The 20,791-nt window shown below is 41.7% G+C and overlaps 1 protein-coding gene across 2 annotated transcripts in view; it reads left to right on the forward strand.

The window, feature by feature from the left end:
* TTLL13 (tubulin tyrosine ligase like 13) overlaps positions 1-20,791 on the forward strand; it is a 74,695-nt gene that overhangs the window by 20,101 nt on the left and 33,803 nt on the right. For both annotated transcript variants that reach the window (XM_077473462.1, XM_077473461.1), the window contains 9 exons: positions 730-770; positions 890-1,008; positions 1,113-1,243; positions 3,243-3,399; positions 7,031-7,174; positions 9,102-9,187; positions 11,526-11,751; positions 14,365-14,546; positions 18,277-18,465. In XM_077473462.1, coding sequence (XP_077329588.1) covers positions 730-770; positions 890-1,008; positions 1,113-1,243; positions 3,243-3,399; positions 7,031-7,174; positions 9,102-9,187; positions 11,526-11,751; positions 14,365-14,546; positions 18,277-18,465 — 1,275 coding nt within the window. The remainder of the gene's footprint in view (positions 1-729; positions 771-889; positions 1,009-1,112; positions 1,244-3,242; positions 3,400-7,030; positions 7,175-9,101; positions 9,188-11,525; positions 11,752-14,364; positions 14,547-18,276; positions 18,466-20,791) is intronic.

Raw genomic sequence — 20,791 nt, forward strand, 5'->3', positions numbered from 1 at the left:
CAGGGGGCATGCGAGAAGCACGGTTTTGGGAGGATGTCTTTGGGCGCCTTCCCAAAATTGGAAGCCCGGGGCTCAGATGGAAGGGGGGCAGAGGGGCCCATCATGGTTTCTTGCACCAGGGCCCTGAAGGTTCTAGTTACGCCTCGTTCTTATAACATTGTTCTGATATTTGAATATTAAATAGCTTCCTCTACTATGCATGAATAATAGATGTAGTTTGCGGTTAATGAGACTCTCTAGGAAATATGTAAAGATATAGGTTCAGACTACTTTAAACTGTCCTCAATTCTCCTATTGCAGTTAACTGTGTAAGGGCTAAAACATTATGAAAATCCATCTCCATAAGTAAGTGGAAAGAGTTCAACTCTTTCCTAGCCAATCTTTGTACCAGTTGCCCATACATGTGAAGGCAGCCATTGTATACTTATGCCATATACTGTATATGTCGAATGTTCCTCAACTGACGATTATTCGGATACAACAAGAAGGCCCTCCTAAAAAAAATGAAGTAGTGAAAGCATTTTACTATACATCTTCTATGGTCAAGTTCAGGAAATGTGATATTGACTGGTGCTTTTGTAAATCAAGTTTGTATATGCGCCAAATATGAAACTGATCAATGAGGCCGTTTTTTTTGTTTTTTTTATTGTTGTCATTGCTATCAACATTTTAGAATTCCTAATAATTTGTACAAAGTATTGTAAAAAACATATTTCTTCTTATTTGTAGGGTAATTGGTATCAACTTAACAAGTTGCAAGTATGAGAGTGGTAAGCCAGTGTGTTCTTTCAAAATGTGACTGTGTTTGTTGTTAAACTGATCCAGTGCATTGTTGTTGTGCTACTTTATGTTTACTTATGTCTGTTCTATGCCCATGTTTGCATTTCAGTGCGGCGTGCTTCACGACTTAGTGGACTGAAGGAAGTTGGAGATGATGAAGAGTGGACGGTTTACTGGACAGACTGCTCGGTCTCACTGGAGCGTGTAATGGAGATGAAGAGGTTTCAAGTAAGTCCAGTACATAGTGATTTGAGTGACTCCTGGTTGATGGTTTAATAATGTTTTCCTTATATTCCGTAAATGTATATTTTTCTCATTTTATTTATGAACAGAAAATCAATCACTTTCCAGGAATGAGTGAGATATGTAGAAAGGACTTACTGGCAAGAAATATGAATAGACTGTTAAAATTATTTCCAAAAGATTACAACATTTTTCCACGAACATGGTGCCTTCCCGCTGAGTAAGTAACACAGTTTACTGAATTGGAATATAGTAGAATAGAAAGTTTTTATCAAAGTACCAGTCTACAGAGTAACTTTCATTAGATTAAATCAGTAGTCTCCAAACTGTTTCTCGAGGGCCACATGGGGCCCTTTTCTTGCCTTTATCTGGCCCTTTAGATATCATTCCTCCTACTAATAATACGAGATGCAATTTTTACTACTGCCACCAATGATGAGGGACCACTTCCTTGATCGAAACCAGTGATAGGGCACCATTCTTTCCACTGAAACCAGCAATGGGGCATTATTTCTCCCACTGACACCAAAAAAGGGGCACTATTTCTTCCCAAGACACCAGCAATGGGGCACTATTATTCCCACTGACACCAACAATAGGGCACGATTCCTTCAACTGACAGCAACGATGAAGCAATATTTGTCTCACTGACACCAACAATGGGGCACTAATAGTCCCACTGTCACCGATCACTGGGCACTATTCTTCTCACTGACACCAGGCATGGCGCACTTTTCCTCCCACCAATATTAATGATGAGGCATTACTTCATCACCTACTGACCACACAGGCTATTTCATTTTCTTAATACCACTGACAACCAAGCCTGTGGCATTATTTAAACCCACTGATGCCAGGGCATTTACTACTCTCTCTGGCCACAGTCTGCCTCCCCCCCCCCCCCCCCCCCCAAAGTCTGAAGGACAGTAATCTGGCCTTTAGATTAGTAAGTTTGGAGACTCTTGGTCTAAATCAATATTTGTTTGCTATGGGTTGCTGGAGGTTTATATTTTGAGCACCAAAGGACAGGCAGTAAAATACTGGCTTTTCAAACCATACTTACTGTATAAGCACATTGCATAGAGCAGCCATTTTCAACCAGGGTTCAGTGGAACCCTAGAGTTCCTTCAGAGATTGCCAGGGGTTTCTTGAGCTGTGGTTATTGACCATCTATTTATGGTGCCTGCATAGTTCCTTGACCATTGTCAGTTGGCAAAGTCAGCATCATGACCCAATTTTTTTAGCTGACTGTAAAAGTGCCATTCTGACTACCACTGCAAAGGTTGCATTCTGACCACCAATGTAAGAGGCCTTTTTGCCATTGACCATCGAATAATTGGTTTTAGTAAGGGTTCTCCAAGAACTAAAAATTATTTTAGGAGAAGAAAAAGTTGAGAAAGGCAAGCATAGAGTAATAGACCTGTTTTAAAATTCACATATCTTTCATATAATTATGAGTGGTTATATTTTACAAGTATGCATAAGCAATCTTTTAAGGACCACGTTTTAACCTTTGTTGAAATTAAACTACTCTGTGGGGTCAGGCAAAAATGGCCAACTGGGTAAAGACTACATTGAGGCAGTGGTCTCCTTAGGCCGCGTACACACGCGGGGACTGTTCGCTCAACTTTGTCCGTCAAACAGTTTCAGCGGACAGTCCGCTCAAAATTAGCATGGACGGACTTGGCCACACACGCCGAACGAACAGTCCGCTGAAACCGTGCGCGATGACGTGAACGGCACGTACGACGGGACTAGAAAACAACGTCCTATACACTGCAATGCAAACTTCGGCGTGTAAATCCTTTCTGAGCATGCGCGGAACTTAGTTTGACGAACAAGCCTACACACGAGGGGACTGTTCGCTGAAACAAAGTTTCAGCGGACAGTTTTTCGGAATTTCCGAAAAACTTTGTTCAGCAGACTGTCCGCTGAAACTCTCCACTGAAAGCCCACACACGAGCGGACTGTCCACCGAAACACTGTTCAGCGGACAAAGTTGAGCGAACAGTCCCCGCGTGTGTACGCGGCCTTAGACCCAGTTGTTATATGAATGTCAAAATCCTTAACAATACGTTTATAAGGTATATTGGTACTTTAACGTCTTACTGTTTCTCTTGTTTAATTTAGATTGCTTAGTATAAATATATATATATATATATATTGTACGTTTTATTTTAAATCATGTGTCCTTGTGTCTACGTGTCCTTTTACTGCAGTTATGGGGATTTCCAGGCCTACTGCCGCTCAAAGAAGAACAAAACCTATATTTGCAAACCTGACAGTGGCTGCCAAGGCAGGGGCATTTTTCTCTCTAAAAACCTGAAGGAGATCAAACATGGAGAGCACATGATCTGTCAGCAGTATCTCTCTAAGGTAATCCAGTACACAGCAAAAGTGAATGTTGTACTGATGTATGACCTAGTTCACATGGGGAACTGAAAGAAGGCTTTAAAGCACTCCAGCAGCTTTTCAAAGCAGTTGCCAGATTTTTTTAAGGACTTGATTCAGAAGTCTAAGTTTAGCCAAAACTAAAAACAGAAAAATCAGCACAAGGGACATAACTAATGCCTCATACACACGATCGGAATTTTGGTCGGGAAAAAACTCTGATGGTTTTCCCAACAGGACACCAAATTCCGACCGCCAAGAACATGGTGACGTACAACACATACGACGGGACTAGAAAAAGGAAGTTCAATACCCAGTAGCCAATAGCTTCCATCTCATAGTTGAATCTGAGCATGCGTGAGTTTTTGCGTGTCGGAATTGCACACACACGATCGGAATTTCCGATAGAAAGTTTTTCCGTCGGGAAAATTGAGAACATGCTCTCAAATTTTTGCTGGTGGGAATTCGGCCAGGTAAATTCCTATGGAGCATACACACAGTCGCATTTTCTGATGAAAAGCTCTCATCGGCCTTTTGCTGGCCAAAATTCCGATCGTGTGTACGCGGCATTATAGTTAGTCCCTTGTGTTGATTCCTCTTCTTTCAGTAGAAATTGCCATCTGTCCTACCGCCCCCCCTCCCACCGCCATACTACAGCTACAGGGCCTGTATTGTACCTGACCCATCGATCGATGGGAGGTAATGGGCAGATGATTAATAGCTTCAATTCAGATTAATAGCTTCACTCCCCTGCGGTCATTTTGAATGGGCTGCCAATGCCCATCAATGCAGATAAATCTGTGCATGCACTCGTTTTTCTGATGAACAGCACCGCAATACATCGTAATGCATTACCAGGCATTGTGGTGTGCTGCAATGCAGGTATGTTGAAGGTGCATCAGATTGGAGCAATGGGATGCCTTTCAGATTGAAAACCTTTGCATTGCTGTAACACACATTACTACAATGTATAAATCTGAATGGGTCCTCAAGGTACTTCATAATGGCAGAAATTGTACACATTTTCTTTATTAAATACTGTGATCAGGACTGAAATAAACATAAATCATTTTTAGCTTTTCCTTTTTAGTTAGGTATTTATTATTGCATTAATTTGCATATTTTTGTAGTCTCCTTTGAGCCAAGAGGTGGAGCTTTAGTCTGTTTTTTTTAATATGTTTATATGTTTTCCTCTGTTGAAAAAAGCCCATTATTGACTCATTAGAGTGACTTGTGTTCTCTCTTTAGCTAACTCATAAAAAAATGTATCAATATAAATACATTACATTTCTCCTTTCTTTAGTTACTTCATGGTTTCCAGGCCTAGGCAAATAATGCCATACATCCCGGGAGTTTTCAGGAAGGGAGGATAGTTTTTTTCCAGCTAAGAACACCCCCCTGCCTGCATGCCTGGGCAAAGGGCAGGTGGATTCCAAGAAGTAAATGCTACACAATTCATCTGCCCTTACTCAAGATGGCCACAGCCAGAAATGCTAGGGAATGTTTTTCAGTGATTTCTCAGCAAAATAAAGCATGGATGGATGGGTCGGTTTGCTTAGAATATTATAGATTAATTAGAGTTTTTGGTTTGTGGTGCTCAGATGCAGTGTACTTCCACTTTAAAAAAGTGACACTAAATCTAAAACATTTGGTCACTTTTGTTTGACTTTGCATTGCTTCCCATCGGTTTCATTCAGCCTTTCTCAAACTTTTTATCCCAGAGGAAGACTTTGAGGCCTGGTTGCCATATGAGCCGCACGTGGCTCACAGCAGAGGTCTGGTGCGTACTGATTCACCATTTCAGGTCTGATTTCAGCCCAAATTTTGGGCTGAATTCAGACCGTAAAATGGACCAAAAGACGCATAGCGTTTTTGTGCAAAATCCACTGCACCCCTTGCAGAGATATGTGAACCTGCTCCATAGACAGCCAGTCAAAATCTCCTGTTATTGCGAATTGGATGCGGAGATCCTGCATTCCAATTCGCAATGATGTGAACCCAGCCTAAATTTCTTTCAGATATCAGGGAACACCTGGTAAGATTGGTCCATCAGGGGTCATTGGGAAAATGCCCCTTAGATTGGTGATGGTAAGTCTAAAGAATGCTACCCTTACAAGGGTGGCCAAAATTACATCCTTGCGGTTATGCTGCTGGCTCTACCAAGTGGCATTGAACCTGGAACTATGCAGGCACCATTAGATGGGAGGTTAGCCACAGCTTGAGGAACCCTGGTTGAGAATGTCAGGTTTAGATGTTGCATGCAACATTTTGCACACTAAACTGTTATCAAATGTATTGTGTACAGTGATAGTGTAAGTTTTTTTTTCTAATTTTTCATGTTAATTTCAAGGGTAAAGCACGGGTTTGCCTTTAGCAAGTTAATCAGAATTTCAGATTACAACTGGCCAATTTTTAATTAGCAACAGCAGCAAAAAAGCAGCTGGGACAAGAATAGTATGAATACCCCCCAAATAAAAAATCACTTGATAAACTAACTGATTTCCTTGATGCAACCAACCACATTTAAAAAATCATTTTACTTCCTTCATTCCTTTGTAAAATTATTTCCTGGTTATGTAAAACCGTTGTTTACGAGTTTTCAGAAAGCTTCTGATAATTTCCTGCATGTGAATTAAACATGTTAGTAACGCATTTCAACTCTTGTTAAACACATAAGGGTCCATTTACTAAAACTCAGCTCATTGCATAAAGTGAATAATCCAGTCATGTGCAAGCAAACATTTTTTATTTATTTTTTTCTTTGCACATAAATGGGTATTCTAACCAAAATGATTTTTCATTGCACTCACTCAGCTAAGTGAAGATTGCCCTTCAAAGTGAAAATTCCCTTGCAAAGTAACATGCTCTACTCTTTACGTAAATCACCCCTACAGACAGTGGCAGAACTACCAGGATTATAAAGGTCACACTTGCAACCAGGCCCTGGCATTCCTCCACTGTGGGAGAGTGCCCAGGATGGCAGGAAGGGGGCCCGCTGCAGAACATGCTAAAGAGTCCCACTGTGGGACCGTAAGGCTTGATTCACACTGCTGCAACCCCCAATGCATGCAACTTGCTTGCAATTTCCTTGCGACTTGCTTGCAAATGTTGTAATTTAATATTGTGGTCTATGACACTCAAATTGCAGAAAAGTAGCGCAGGAACCTTTTTTTGGTCACTGCGACTTGAGTCACACTGATTAAGATGGTACCTATTGAAATAAATATGTTTTGACTTGTCAGGCAACTTAGTGTCGCAAGATATTTCACAGCAGTGTGAACCGGAGCTTATAAAGGTCCTTGTGATTAAAGGGCCCCAGCATTAGTAGGAAGGTCCCCGGGACTGATAGAAAGGGCCCCAGTGGTCAGAGGAGCCCTTCATGGATTTTGCACCAGGGCCTTGAAGGTTCTAGTTACTCCTCTGCCATAGAGAGTTTGCAAAGCATTTTGAAAAATTTCAAATCTGGTGTCCATGTAAACTAGTCCTGTTGTTTACCATTTTTGTTTTAGCTGTCAATACCATTCTAAAGCTTTATATTGTCTTTATATTATGGAAGATCTCTGGCTCTGCTTTTAATATGTCATGCCCTGCATTAACATTTGTTTTCTCGGTACAGCCATTCCTCGTCGATGGATATAAATTTGATCTGCGGATATATGTGCTTGTGACATCTTGTGAACCTCTGCGCATTTTCATCTACAAAGAAGGGTTGGCACGTTTTGCAACAATGTCTTATACAGAGCCTAGTCACAGCAACCTGGTAAGGAGCCTTGTGACATTACTCAAAATGGAACATTAAAGCGACCCTTAAAGGAAAGGTTCACCTTTACAAAAAATAAATGCACATTTTTTTTTTCATTTAAAAAAATTATGCATCTATTATTAATAAAAAAAAAAAGAAAACATTTGGACTTTAAACGAGGCATGTACAGTATCTCTAAAGTAGCCGTCTATTGTAAAAACATATATGTTTATCGTCTTAACAATAATTGACACAACATAATAGCATATATACATACGAAGATTTGTAAATCATACAGATAATGTATGGCAGGCCATAAAACATAGAAAGGAGTCATAGCATCTTAGCACATTGCGTTGTGTGGCATAGGAAAATGTCCTCCAAATTCAAAGATCACTTAAAAGAGAATAATGGAGTAAAATCTGAATGAATAAAATTCATTGGTACGTCTATATAGAACAAGGTGCACCCAGATATACCCAATGCGTTTCGTGGTTTATACCACTCTTCAAGGGTAAGGGATAAAAATAAGCAAATATGATCTGATGATATCCATATATTGGGAAAAGTAGTTTGCGGGGGAAAGGGAAAACATCTATCCCTTTATATACTCACAAGTCAACTGAGTCTGGAATCTTTGATGCTAGAACCTGGGGGGGCTGCCTGAGGTGTCTATCCTCGGAACTGTGGCAGGGGCCCGCAAAGGAAACAAGTGCACACATATAGTCCCCAAATTAAGAAAGATAGGAGGTCTCCAGGTAGTGATGTGTATGGACTCCAATTCTATAAAGTCCAAAAAATTATTATCGAGTATAACTATAAATAAGTACTAATAATGCTGTGAAAAGCAAAATGAACCTAAAACCAATATGACAAGAGACCGTATGTATTGTATGGATACTAGTGTGTAACCAAGAAAGGATATCTTCTATGTGAAGGAAGAAACCATGAAACAAGTGTGAGAAGTATGGCACCAAGCCAAACAGCAAGAGTATTGTAAAAAGTGTTATGAGCCTGTTATGAGCCTGAAGAGAGCGTGAAGGGAGAAAACGAGCAGAAAGGTAACCTCCCAATCCATTAAGGGCACGAGGGTGCCGCCCCCTCTATCACACCACCCCCCCTTTACTCCACCCCCCTAAGTGACTAATGGATAGATGCATGCATAGCACAGACCACTGTCGATGCACGCAAAGGGGTTAAAGAGGTTTTCCACTCTGGAAAAAAAAAAAGTCTGCAGCTGAAAATCCTGTAGCTGATGACTTTTAATAACAGGACACTTACCTGTCCAGGGATCCAGCGTTATCCTCACCCGGGCTAATTTTTCACTGGGCTTCAGGTTCCTGGGGATGGCACCTTATCTATCGGCAGCCGGCTGTGCTGCTTGTGGCTTTGCAGCTGGCTGCCCACTACACATGCTTGAGCCACACACTGCAGTATGTGAATGGTCCTGCAGTCTTCTAGGACCTGTGACATGTCCCAGAAGACTGTGCGGAGAGAGGGGAAGAGGACAACTTCGCCTAGGCGATCCAAGCAGAAGTGGGAGTGGGTATCTGTCAGAACTAGGTATCTGCTCCCCCCTCCTCCCAAAAATGGCCAAATGTGGCAGGGGGGTGGGGGTGGAGGAAGGACTTAAAGCGGAACTTTCCCCTTTGGGTGAAGCGCTGCTTTAGGTGAATAACATAACAAGAAACATCTTCACAGGAGGAGATCTGGAATCTGGGTTTCAGTTTTAAAAATGTCAGAATACAGTTTGCTTGACTAATTTAATTTTATTTGCATCAACAGACTTATTTATCTAAATAAATGTCAAGCATTTGGTACTTGGCAGAAATGTTATACTTTCACTTTTTTCTGTCCAGTCAGTTATGCAATTATCTTAAGAATTATGCTTTCAGCCTACTAATTGAAAAAATATATTACTTAATTATTAATATCATTTTCACAGGATGATGTCTGTATGCATTTGACCAATTATGCGATCAACAAGCACAATGACAATTTTATACGGGATGAAATGACAGGCAGCAAAAGGTGGGTATCATAACAAAAAAACATAATAGATACATACAAACTAGTAATTATTAGATAAAAAAGTTTTAATCAACCAGAAAATGTGTGAAAAACGAGATCTTGGTTAATTATCTGTCCTGTAGAGGAGCAAGACAGTATGCAGTATGGCATAGTCTTCATAAGACTCATCCTATAGACAATGCATATGGGATCATCTGAGTGAGCACCTCTGCATGCAGTTCTCTAGGGCATAGTCTGTGAAAGTATACCCAGGTTTTTTTTTCAGTAGGAACGCAGGGTAACGCAGTTCCGGCACCTCCTGGACTGACTGTATGTAATGGCAAGGGGTGCTGGGATGTGCTGCAGGGTATTGATGCTAACTGCTGGGGGATCTATTCTAGCTGGAGGGGATCTGTTTTTGCAGGGGGGTCTATTGTTGATGAGGAGGTCTGTTGTTGCTTGTGGGGGACCTATTGTTGCTAGGGGTGGGTCTTATGTTGCTGGGGGGTCAGTGGTTGCTGAAGGAGATCTACTGTTGGGGGAGCGGTCTATTGTTGATGGCTGACAGAGAGTCTATTAATGCTGGCTGTGCAGAGATCTGTTGCCGAGAGTCTATTGTTGCTGGGGGGGGGGGGGGATTTTGTTGTGGGTGGTACGTTGTTGTTAGGGGGATCTATTGTTTCTGGCTGAAGGCTTTTCTTGATATCACTACCAAATTCCATACAAATTACTTAGTACCACAAAATGATACTTGGTTCTGTATTGTCTAAAAGGGGTGGTACTGGGAGGTGGGTAGGGGATGGAACCAATGGACGGTGCTCGGAGGTGGGTAGGGGCTGGGAAAAGGGGTGACTCGGAAAAGGGGAGTTTCTGCACCTATTGTCTGAGAAAAAAAGCCCTGAGTATACCCCATACACTTGGTGAACTCGGGCATCAATACTCATTGACATTTTGCTAAATGCACTTTTAAGCATTGCAAACTACTTTTCTTTGGTGCTAAATGAAGACATGACTTAGGGAACAATATTAAAAGGATTTTACAGCAAACCCATAGTTTTTGTGGGCCTCAAAAATTTCAGCTGTGAAACCAATGACTTGATTTCACGAAGGGGTTGCACTCAAGTTTAATTTAACAGAGTAAAAAAAAAAGTAGAGATATGGATTTCCTAGTAGGCCTGGGCCTATAAATGCCAGCGGAAAATAGGTAGCTTTTTTGTATAGTTATTGGGCACACAGTTTTTTTCTATGATGAGTAGAACCACAGTCATCTTATGAGCTTATGTATCATTATTATAATATTCTTGTCAGGTTACAACCACCCAATAAAATGAACAAGAAACAGCAAAATGTTCTACATAAAGGAGGTGCTCCTAGCACAGGGGTGTTGATTGGGTGACATAATATGTGTGCCTACAGGCAAAGAATCCAAACTGTGCCCCCTACCCTGCTCATGATGTACAAGCTTAGGACAGAAGTGTAACTAGAACCTTCAGGGCCCCGGTGCAAGAAACCATGAAGGGCCCCCTGATTCCCAGACGGGGCCCTTCCCCAATCCTGTGGACCTTTACTCCTGTCGCTGGGCTCTTTATTACGGTCCCATGGCGGGACCATTTCACATGTTCTGGAACGTGCCACCTTCCTGCCGTCTTGGGGCCCTCACACGGTGGCAGAACGCCAGGGTCTGGTTTGCAACCCTGGTTGTTCCTCCACTGGTTTTAGTAGTTTTTATTTTTGCTATTTTATCTTGAGGGCCGCAGGACCTATATAGGTAGGAGCAGTGGTGAAGGCATATAGAGGAACTGATGTCCTTAATTTTTCTCCTGCAGCTGCTGAATGCCTGCAGCAGGGAGAGGAGAAGAAGCAGGCTTTCAGCGGCTGAAGGAGGAAGATGAAGGGCATCAGTTTCTCTACAGGCCGCCCTCACAGCCCCTCCTATTTATGGGTACACGGGAACCCACAGGCCCCCTGGAGCATAGGGACGGATTGCAATTGCGACTTCTGTTACTCCTGTAGGTATGCCCCATGGCTTAGGGATCCTACACCCAGCTGTCACTTGCTTGTTAAAATCACTGCCGCAGTCACTACTCCTGTCAGCCTTGCAACAGAAGGAAGAAATGACTTAGGGAACAGCCGCCCCTCCCACCCACCCCTTGTCCTGGCCTTGCCTTGCCTTGCCTACAGGCTCCAGTAATGGAAATATGACCCTGCTTGTGCATATTGAGCCATCAACCTCTGTACAACTTATCTCCACCGAGAATCGTACAAGGGTCACAAGCATCAGAAATGCATGTCAAACTCCACGTTTGAAGCCCATATTTCCATGTCTAAATGTTTTTTTGTTTTTTTTCCCTCAAAATAGGAAACTCTCAACACTATGGAGATGGCTGGAGAACAACAAATATGACACAAATAAACTTTGGGAGGATATTGAAGATGTCATTATTAAGACCCTAATTTCTGCACATCCTATTTTGAAACACAACTATCGCACTTGCTTCCCAAACCATATTGCTGGCAGTGCATGTTTTGAGATTCTTGGTTTTGACATTCTCCTGGATAAAAAGTTAAAGCCCTGGGTGCTAGAGGTAAAAGAATGCATGTGATACTATTAGTAGTAGCAATAGTTGTCAATTAGAATATTTATATGTACTATACACATATATGTAACCTAATCATCTCACTATACCTGTGACCAAAGAATAATTTCACAGTTTCTCCCACTGTTCCCTTCATCTCTGTCAATCAGGGCTCGGATTTAATATGGCTTCCCTACTTCCCAGGGAGCCAACATTGCTCTAATACAATACTCTGATCAAAGTGGCCATTGGAACCCAAAGAACACATCTGGTTTGCAATTTGCAAACATCGGAAGGCATCCTGTGCAAATATACTGTTTCAACATCCTTTGGATGCCTATTGTTATTTTTTCACCTATATAGAAGTCCCATGAATGGATCAAAATTCAGCTGGTTCAGCAGGGATCAGACAAGTTTTGACCTATCTATGGACATTCTCGCTCCACAGAAGTTGATCTAATGATAGACTTCTATTGAACGGTCAGCGGCTGCAACCACTAATTGGTGTATACTGACAGCAGAGGAGTCCTGCTATCAGAATACAAGGGTACAGTGGGGAGGTTTCCTCCATCCACCTCGCATGTGTGGGTGGGGTAGTCTGTTCATTTTTTTTTTTTGATCAGCCCTTTGGCTGAAAAAAATTGGCATCTATGGCTCCCATTAGTGCAATGTTACACCTAATGAATAACCTAACCTACACCTAACTTACCTAACCTTTGTAATAAACTTATGATGTACCTACAGGAATCTTTTTTGTCCATTTTTTCTCTTTCCTCCTGACACATCTTGCCACCAAAAATATAGTATATTGCAGTTTATCAGTCCTTAGATGAGGTTACAGCATTCATTTTTTTTTCTTTTTAGCTTTTTTCATGTATTTTCACCTTGGATCCTGCCAGCAGCACACTTCCTGTGCTAGGGCGACAACACTCACTGGGTGACAACACTCACTATTATTATTATTATTATTATTATTATTATACAGGATTTATATAGCGCCAACAGTTTACACAGCGCTTTACAACATTGGGGCAGACATTACAATTACAATACAATTCAATACAGGGGGGAATCAGAGAGCCCTGCTCATTAGAGCTTACAATCTAGGAGGGAGGGGCAGGTTATACAAAAGGGTAATAGCTGTGGGGGATGAGCTAATCCCCGCTTCAGTCCATCATGAATGCTGCTGCCAGACCCACCTTACAAACCGCTCAGTGTCTGCTACCCCTCTCTGCCAATCCCTCCATTGGCTGCCACTCGCTCAACGAATTAAATTCAAAATACTAACAATAAGTTAGGCTTACCTATAGGTACTGTAAATATCTCCAAAACGTGCCCCTTTTAGGAGATATTTACTGTATATGCAGCCAGGGATGTCACCGGCGCATGCGCTCTGAAGGAACGGCCAGTCACGCAGCCATAGTCAGTGAACTCGGAAGGAAGATGGGTGAAGATAGAAGCCGTGTCAGTGGTGACAGCTCACCGCTGGAAGGGCTTCATTCTAAAGGTAAGTTTAACATAATGTGCTAGTTTGAAATGCATACTAGCACATTATGGCTTTACCTTGCAGGTTAAAAAAAAAACTTTTTCAGTTTACTACTGCTTTAAGGCTTTAGAACCACTTTATACATATAAATAAAAAGAAGTCTTTATAAAAACCCAGTTTCACCTCTTTACTATATTAACCATAGCACTATATTTGACTGCTTTCACACTTTTACACACGAGGGGCAGTTTTAACATGGTTAGGCACGTTTTAAACAATTTACACAGAAAATGCATAGAGGTTTTAAATGCACCCTTGAGCCTCATGCACACTGAATGATTTTCACGCTACTGTTAGGGGCGTTTAATTTTTTTTCCCTATAAATGCCCCTGCATGTTAGCCTATGTATGTCCCTGCACACACACGGCAGGTGTTTAGAGGAGTTTAGAAGCAGAAACCCCACTGGCAGTGTGTCCAGGAGCAGTGGTGTTTTGGCAGAGAAAGCACTTTGCGCATGTAAATGCGTCTAAGTGTGTGTTAATGCGTCTAAACACACGTTAATGCTAGCCGCATTTAGTGCCTAATTGATAATTCATTATAAATTATTCTGGCCAAAGAAATGAATTAATGTCCAAGTGCTTGACGCATCTAAACATGCTACATGTATTTACAAGTGTCAAGCATTTTTTTCTGCCTCTACACCGCTACCAGGAGGAAAGGCATCTAGGAGCAAAAACATACGGGGGGTTATTTACGAAAGGCAAATCCATTTTGCACTGAAAGGGCACTTGGAAGTGTAGTCGCTGCATATCTAAGGGGTAGATCTGAAATCAGGGGAAGCTCTGCTTATTTTATCATTCAATCATGTGCAAGTTAAAATTCTGTTTTTTATTTTCCTTGCATGTCCCCCTCGGATCTACAGCGACTTTACTTCCAAGTGTACTTGCAGTGCAAAGTGGATTTTCCTTTAGTAAATAACCCCCATAGTGTGCATGAGGCCTTACACTACACTACAACAAAGAGCTTTCCGTTTACACATTTTCTCCAGTAAATGACAGTGTCAGAATTACTTTGATGGGTTCCAGCATTCTGAGATACTTTTTTGTATACCAAACTTTTTTTTTCTCCTGGTGTAGGTGAATCATTCACCAAGTTTCACTACTGATTCACGTCTGGATAGAGAAGTAAAGGATGCCCTTCTGTTTGATACCCTTACTCTGATTAATCTCAGGGCTTGTGACAAAAAGAAGGTTATTGAGGAAGATAAGCGTAAGGTGAAGGAACGTTTACTACAACGCAATCTCCCCAAGGAGGCCAGGTGAGAATGACTCTTTTCTGATGAACATCCATAACCCTCCCACAAATATATGAGCATCCATTACTACCTCCTAATGCCATAGACTAATAACCACCCAATAGTTTGGTAGTGTGTCGCGTATTCCTGTTTTTAAGATAAACCAGTATTATTTATAAAATCTTACCTACTTTTCCTAATTCGACTGGATGCCAAAATATTTTGGTGTTCTAAGCAAATCTGTTTCGAACTCTTAATGATTCCTTGTTTCTGCCCCATATGTTTTAAGCACACAAATCCATGTTTTTTTACTAGTAACATTTTCATCCATCTGACTTATAGCAGCTAAGGAAGTTAGCCAATTCTGCTGTTCTTTGATATAAGCTATGATTTATAAATAGAAATTGTATCAGTTCTCTACATACTGTTTCCAATTAGGGATGAGCGGTGTGATTCTGCCAAACTTTATTTCTGCCAAAGCAGAAATATAACTCATTGAGTTGCTTAGGCAATATTTGCTTGAAAAAATTTTTTTGTCTTTTTTTTTTTAAACATTTTCTAGAAGGTGTTTAATAAAAATAATTTAAAATAATTAGAGTAATAAGGGTCTACTTTCTGGCATGGGAACATGTCCTAGATAGTTGAATGGAGCTTTCATAAATCTCAGTAGCCTACTGCAACCATAAAAATGAACGAAAAACATTTGAATTTCACCTTCCCCATCAACGTACAGTACATAATGGTGTTGGTGTATTGAATTCCTTCCTTTTTGTTTTTTGTTTGTTTTTGAAATATGAATACAGAAGCAATATGAGGGTTAAAAATGGGCTACTTGCCCAAAGCTTTACAAGGGCTATAGGTTTTGAGCCAACACAATGAATCTGCTAGATCACTTGGAGAGATGCAGCATCTTACCAAAGTCCCTGGTCTTCTCATCCTTTTACCTGATAGCTCTAAATTCTGACTGGGTACTCAAATAAAACTCATCCCTCAGGCACACTGCCCATAAACATCCAGACCTTTACCCATGATTTTATTGAGGGTGGCAAAATTTAGGACAGGTCAGACTTGGAACAAAACATCCCATCCTCTCCATTTCCGGTCTGGCTGTACTTCCAAATTATAAATGATGTCATGAAACATAATCAAAAGTACAATATCTTCAGATCCACCTCCTAGTTTGAACGTCTTTCAAGCATTCCAACCAGACATTGCCTATCTTTACTTTACTCTTTCTTAACCATCACCCAGCAGACACCCACACCTTTCCTCAAATAACAATAGGAAATACAATGTCACTTGAATTTTATGCCTCATTTTTGACTTATACCTGCTTTATTAACTTACAAGCTACTGTCTAGTTGGTTTAGAAAACCACAAAAAACTTCATCAAATCTTCCCAGGGATTTCAGACAGTAAATAATAGTGGAGAGTTTGTATTGCTGTGGGCTGTATCTTACACTTATGGTAAAAATGTCCCAAAATAGCCCTCTTTTGGGAATCAATCCAGGACATAATGCAACAGATAATGGGGCAGATACCAGTTCCATCTACAGCCATGTACATGATACCCGAAACATGCATATAGAATACAAAAATCACTGACCATCCATTTAAACTAAATTAAACTTCGCAAAATCACTTACTCCAGCTGTAGCTGAATAGACCATAACACTAAATTGGAGGAAACAAGGCTGATTGCATTGCATGAGACACCCTTGATTCATATAGAAAAACGAGGACATGCTAAATCCTTGACAAATTTCCAGCAACCTGTTATACATTGTACGAGAGATCTTCTTCCATCAACTTAGACAATTTGTAACTTATCTGCACGACACTCTTCTGGAGCAGTGGTCTACAAACTGTGGCCCTTGTCTTGCCTTTATCTGGCCCTTGAGGCACTATTCCACCAACTGACACCAATGATAGAGCACTATTCCCCTTACGGACACCATTAATTGGGCACTATTCTCATTGATATCACAATGGGGCACTATTTCACCCATTAAAACCAATGATGGGGCACTGATTCCAGGGCATTTTCTACTCCCACTGCCCACAGTCCAGAACGCTCAAATCCTGAAGAACAATAAGCTGGCCCTTTACTTAGAATGTTTGGAGACCCCTGTTCTAGAGGATTAACCAGTTAGTTGGCAGTCAGTTAAGACTTGACCTTATCCCCTCTCCCCCCCTCCCAAAACCCCTACCTCTCACCCACGGCCTCCACTTCTTTTTCTTTTCTATCACCATATGTTTACGTATAAACAGTCCTCAGATGAGGCGCTTGATACCAAATGGCTGCTGGTTTAAAGAGAGCAAATTTATGCAGCACACCAACAAAGGCCTGGTTTACATCTATGTGTTTTTTTGCTTGTTTTCAGTTTTCCAGGAACACACTACAGTCCATTTAACATGATTTCCTATGGATGTAATTCACATCTGTGCATTTTATAGAAAGGGCCAAGGACTTTTTTTTATGGTTTTTGGTTCCATAGACTTCAATGGATCAAAAATGTGTATTGAAAAACGCAAAATGCACCTGCAATATGCAAACTGCAACCTGCATAGGTGTGAATCAGGCCTTACACTTTTAAGCCCAGTACAAATGTGGCCCAAATGTCGTGCAACATTCGGCCTGTGTGTATGGCAGCCAGTCTGACAGAAGCCGACCGAGCATGCTGGAAAACCAGCAGCCGACTGGCTCCTGATCAGCGCTCTCCAGAGTGTTCTGGCAGGGGGACCCCCCCCCCCTGTCAGAACACACTAGAACAGCAGCGGAGATCACTGTACTAGCATTGTTAGTACAGTGGCTCCCACCTGGGGTTTTTTTTTGAACGAATAAAAAATAGTAGTGTGTACTAAGATTAAATCTTATGCCACGTACACACGATCGTGCTTTCCGCCAACAAAACCTTGGATTTTTGTTCGAAGGTTGTTGGCTCAAACTTGTCTTGCATACACACACTCACACATATGTTGGGCAACAGTTACAAACATGGGAACGCAGTGACGTACAACACGTACGACGAGCTGAGAAAAAGGAAGTTCAATAGCTCCTTCTGCTGGATTCCGAGTATATGTGCACTTTTGTGTGACGGACTTGTGTACACACTTTCTGACTTTCTGACAACAAAGTTTTGTTGGCGAAAAATTTGAGAACCTGCTATCAAACATTTGTTAGCAGAAAGTCCGACAGCAAATTTGGAGCATACACACGGTCGGACTTTCCGGCAACAAGCTCACATCCATTTCCCGTCGGAAAGTCCGACCATGTGTACGCAGCAATACGCTCACATTGTAAAACCCTTATTCTGTTCCTTGGTCTAGGGTTAATTATTCGTTTCTTCATAAAGCATTTTATTATTTTGGTCAGCACTTGACTATTCCTATCCAACTATCTTTAATAGTTTCACTGAATATACAGACATGACAACTGCATGCACTATATTCTGTATCCACTCCACTCTGTGATTGGCGACACCACAGATGCCACATGCTCTGTATTTTTTATATGTGCTTTTAAAGGCCATTTATCTGATTTTACAAAATAATAAAAAAAAAAAATGAAAAATGGGCAACTTGCACTCTTTCAGTGGTCTTACTTGATTTCAGATACACAGTCTATAGTGTTTGTTAGTTAGCATGACATTTTCCATAGACATCTGTGTTTGCATTTCATATGTCTGCATATTGCTTCAGTGAGTAAAGCGGTGTGTCTGCTGTCCTATTTTCACGCGTTTTGTACACACAGACGTGAGCAGCTCGAAACGTCCCAGGCGGCTTGGCTGGAACAAGTTGAGAAATATGAAGACAACCACCTGGGAGGCTATCAACGTATTTACCCACAAGGCAAAGGAGACGAATACGAGAAGTTCTTTAAACACAGCAGCTCTTTGTTTCAGGAAACGGCGGCTTCCAGGGCCAGAGAAGAGTGTGCTAGGTAATGCCTCACCCTCTTGAATCAGCATGTATTGAGATATGCCGACTTTGATACCTGATACACAACAACAGTACAACTGAGTAACTACAACAAGGAAGTAAAATCAATTAAGGGATGGATAGAAGCGATTAACTGCGAAATCACAGAGGGAATGATTCATATTGGAGGATATTTACAACCTTAGCATGGGTCTAGAGGGGAATTATAATAGATGATGTTCAGTACTTAAAGGGGTTGTAAAGGTAAACATTTTTTCACCTTAATGCATTCTATTTCTGGATGCTTAGGACCATGTGATATTTCAGTTTTAATTTTTTTATAAATCTGCAAAAATGTCAACAATTCTGTGTTTTTCTGACAATATGGGATGCTGTGTGTACATTAATGAGGAAAAAAAAATTAACTTAAATGATTTGAGCAAATGGCCGCAATATAACAAAGAGTGAAAAATGTAAGGGGGTCTGAATACTTTCCATCCACACTGTATGTATCATTTAAAGCTGAACTCCAGGCAAACAGCTAACTACACAGATATAATGCATATATGAGAGTTGGTTTACCTGCCAATGAATTGGTTTTTCCATTTCCATATAGTCCTGATATTTATGATATTTAAAGTGATATATTTTTTAACCACTTGCTTACTGGGCACTTAAACCCCCCTCAGTCCCAGACCAATTTTCAGCTTTCAGCGCTGATGCACTTTGAATGACAATTGCGCGGGCATACAACACTGTACCCAAATGAAATTTTTATCATTTTTTTCCCACAAATAAAGCTTTCTTTTGGTGGTATTTAATCACAGCTGGGAGTTTTATTTTTTGCTAAACAAACAAAAAAAGATGCAAAAAAAAATAAAAAATCATGTTTAATAGTTTGTTATAAAATTTTGCAAACAGGTCATTTTTCTCCTTCATTGAAGTGTGCTGATGAGGCGGCACTGATAGGCTGCACTGGTGGGCACTAATAGGCATAGTTAAGGCGGCACTAATAGGCACAGATAAGGCGGCACCAATGGGCACAGATAAGGCGGCACTGATGGGCAAAGACGGGCACAGATAAGATGGCACGGATGGGTGGCACAGATGGGTGGCACTGATAGGTACCACTGATAGATGGGACTGATGGGCACTGATAGGTGGCACTGTTAGGTGGCTCTGATAGGTGGCACTGCTGGGCACTGATGGGCACTGATGGGCGGCACTGCTGGGCACGGATATGTGGCACTGGGGTGCAGCACCTTTGTTGAGGCATACTGTGGGCACTGCTGGGTGGCACTGTGGGCACTGCTGGGTGGCACTGACAGAGGAGACACATTTTTTATTCAGGCAGGCAAAGCAGGGGGCAGGTGGGCACTGGCAGGGCTGGCCGTGATCGGGACTGATGTCCCGATCACGGCCGCCGGTGATTGGCTTTTTTTTTTTCTCCTCGCGCTGTCAGCGAGAGGAGGAATAATAGCCGACTACCGGCTCCATTATATCACATGATCAGCTGCCATTGGCTGACAGCTGATCACGTGATAAGGGGTCGGGATCGACCCCTTGCACGGATCGGTGATCAGGCGAGTCTCGTAGGGGGCGCGCAGGCCGCTCGTGCACGGGACTACGTCAATAGACGTAGTCCCGGAAAAGGAGATCCGCGCTGTAGCCGTCATTCGGCTATAGCGCAGGTCTCAAGTGGTTAAATAACAAACATGTCATACTCCACTGTGCAGCTCGTTTTGCACAGAGTGGCCCCGAACCTTCTCTTCTGGGGTCCCTCGGCGGCCCCGCATTAGATAACCCCCTGGGAGAAGCTCGCTCCTGAGGGTTATCTTGCTGGCGAGCTCCAAGTCCAGCATACGGCGTCCATAGACGCCGAATGCAGGACTCTGCCTGGCGGCCATGTCATTGGATTTGATTGGCAGCAGTGGGAGCCAATGGCTGCACTGCTATCAATCTACCCAATCAACAGCCGAGAACCCCCTAGCCGAGATACGGCACGTCCCCGTGGATGCATTAAGTTGTATTAAGTTGAAAAAACACATACCTTTACAACCCCTTTAAACATTACTGTCCCTTCTAGCAGGGCAGGAGACCTAATTATTCTCTGCTGCAGTTAATTAACATTGACAGGTCTAGTCCCTCCCCTAGCCTGTGGCTGGACACAGTAAAGAGAGAAGCAGCAGACTGATGAGCTCATCTCTCTGTCACTCCACTCTCTTCTCTTATTAGTATTGTCCTTGTTAGCTTATGTTTAACTAGACAGAAATTTGGAGGTCTTTTGAGGCACTATACAACAAAAATATCTCTTTCTCATAAAAGACTGATTTTTATTTATACATTCA

The sequence above is a fragment of the Lithobates pipiens genome, unplaced genomic scaffold (genome assembly GCF_037356315.1).
Source record: "Lithobates pipiens isolate NorthernLeopardFrog02 unplaced genomic scaffold, aLitPip1_a1.2 Scaffold_8, whole genome shotgun sequence".
Classification (NCBI taxonomy): domain Eukaryota; kingdom Metazoa; phylum Chordata; class Amphibia; order Anura; family Ranidae; genus Lithobates; species Lithobates pipiens.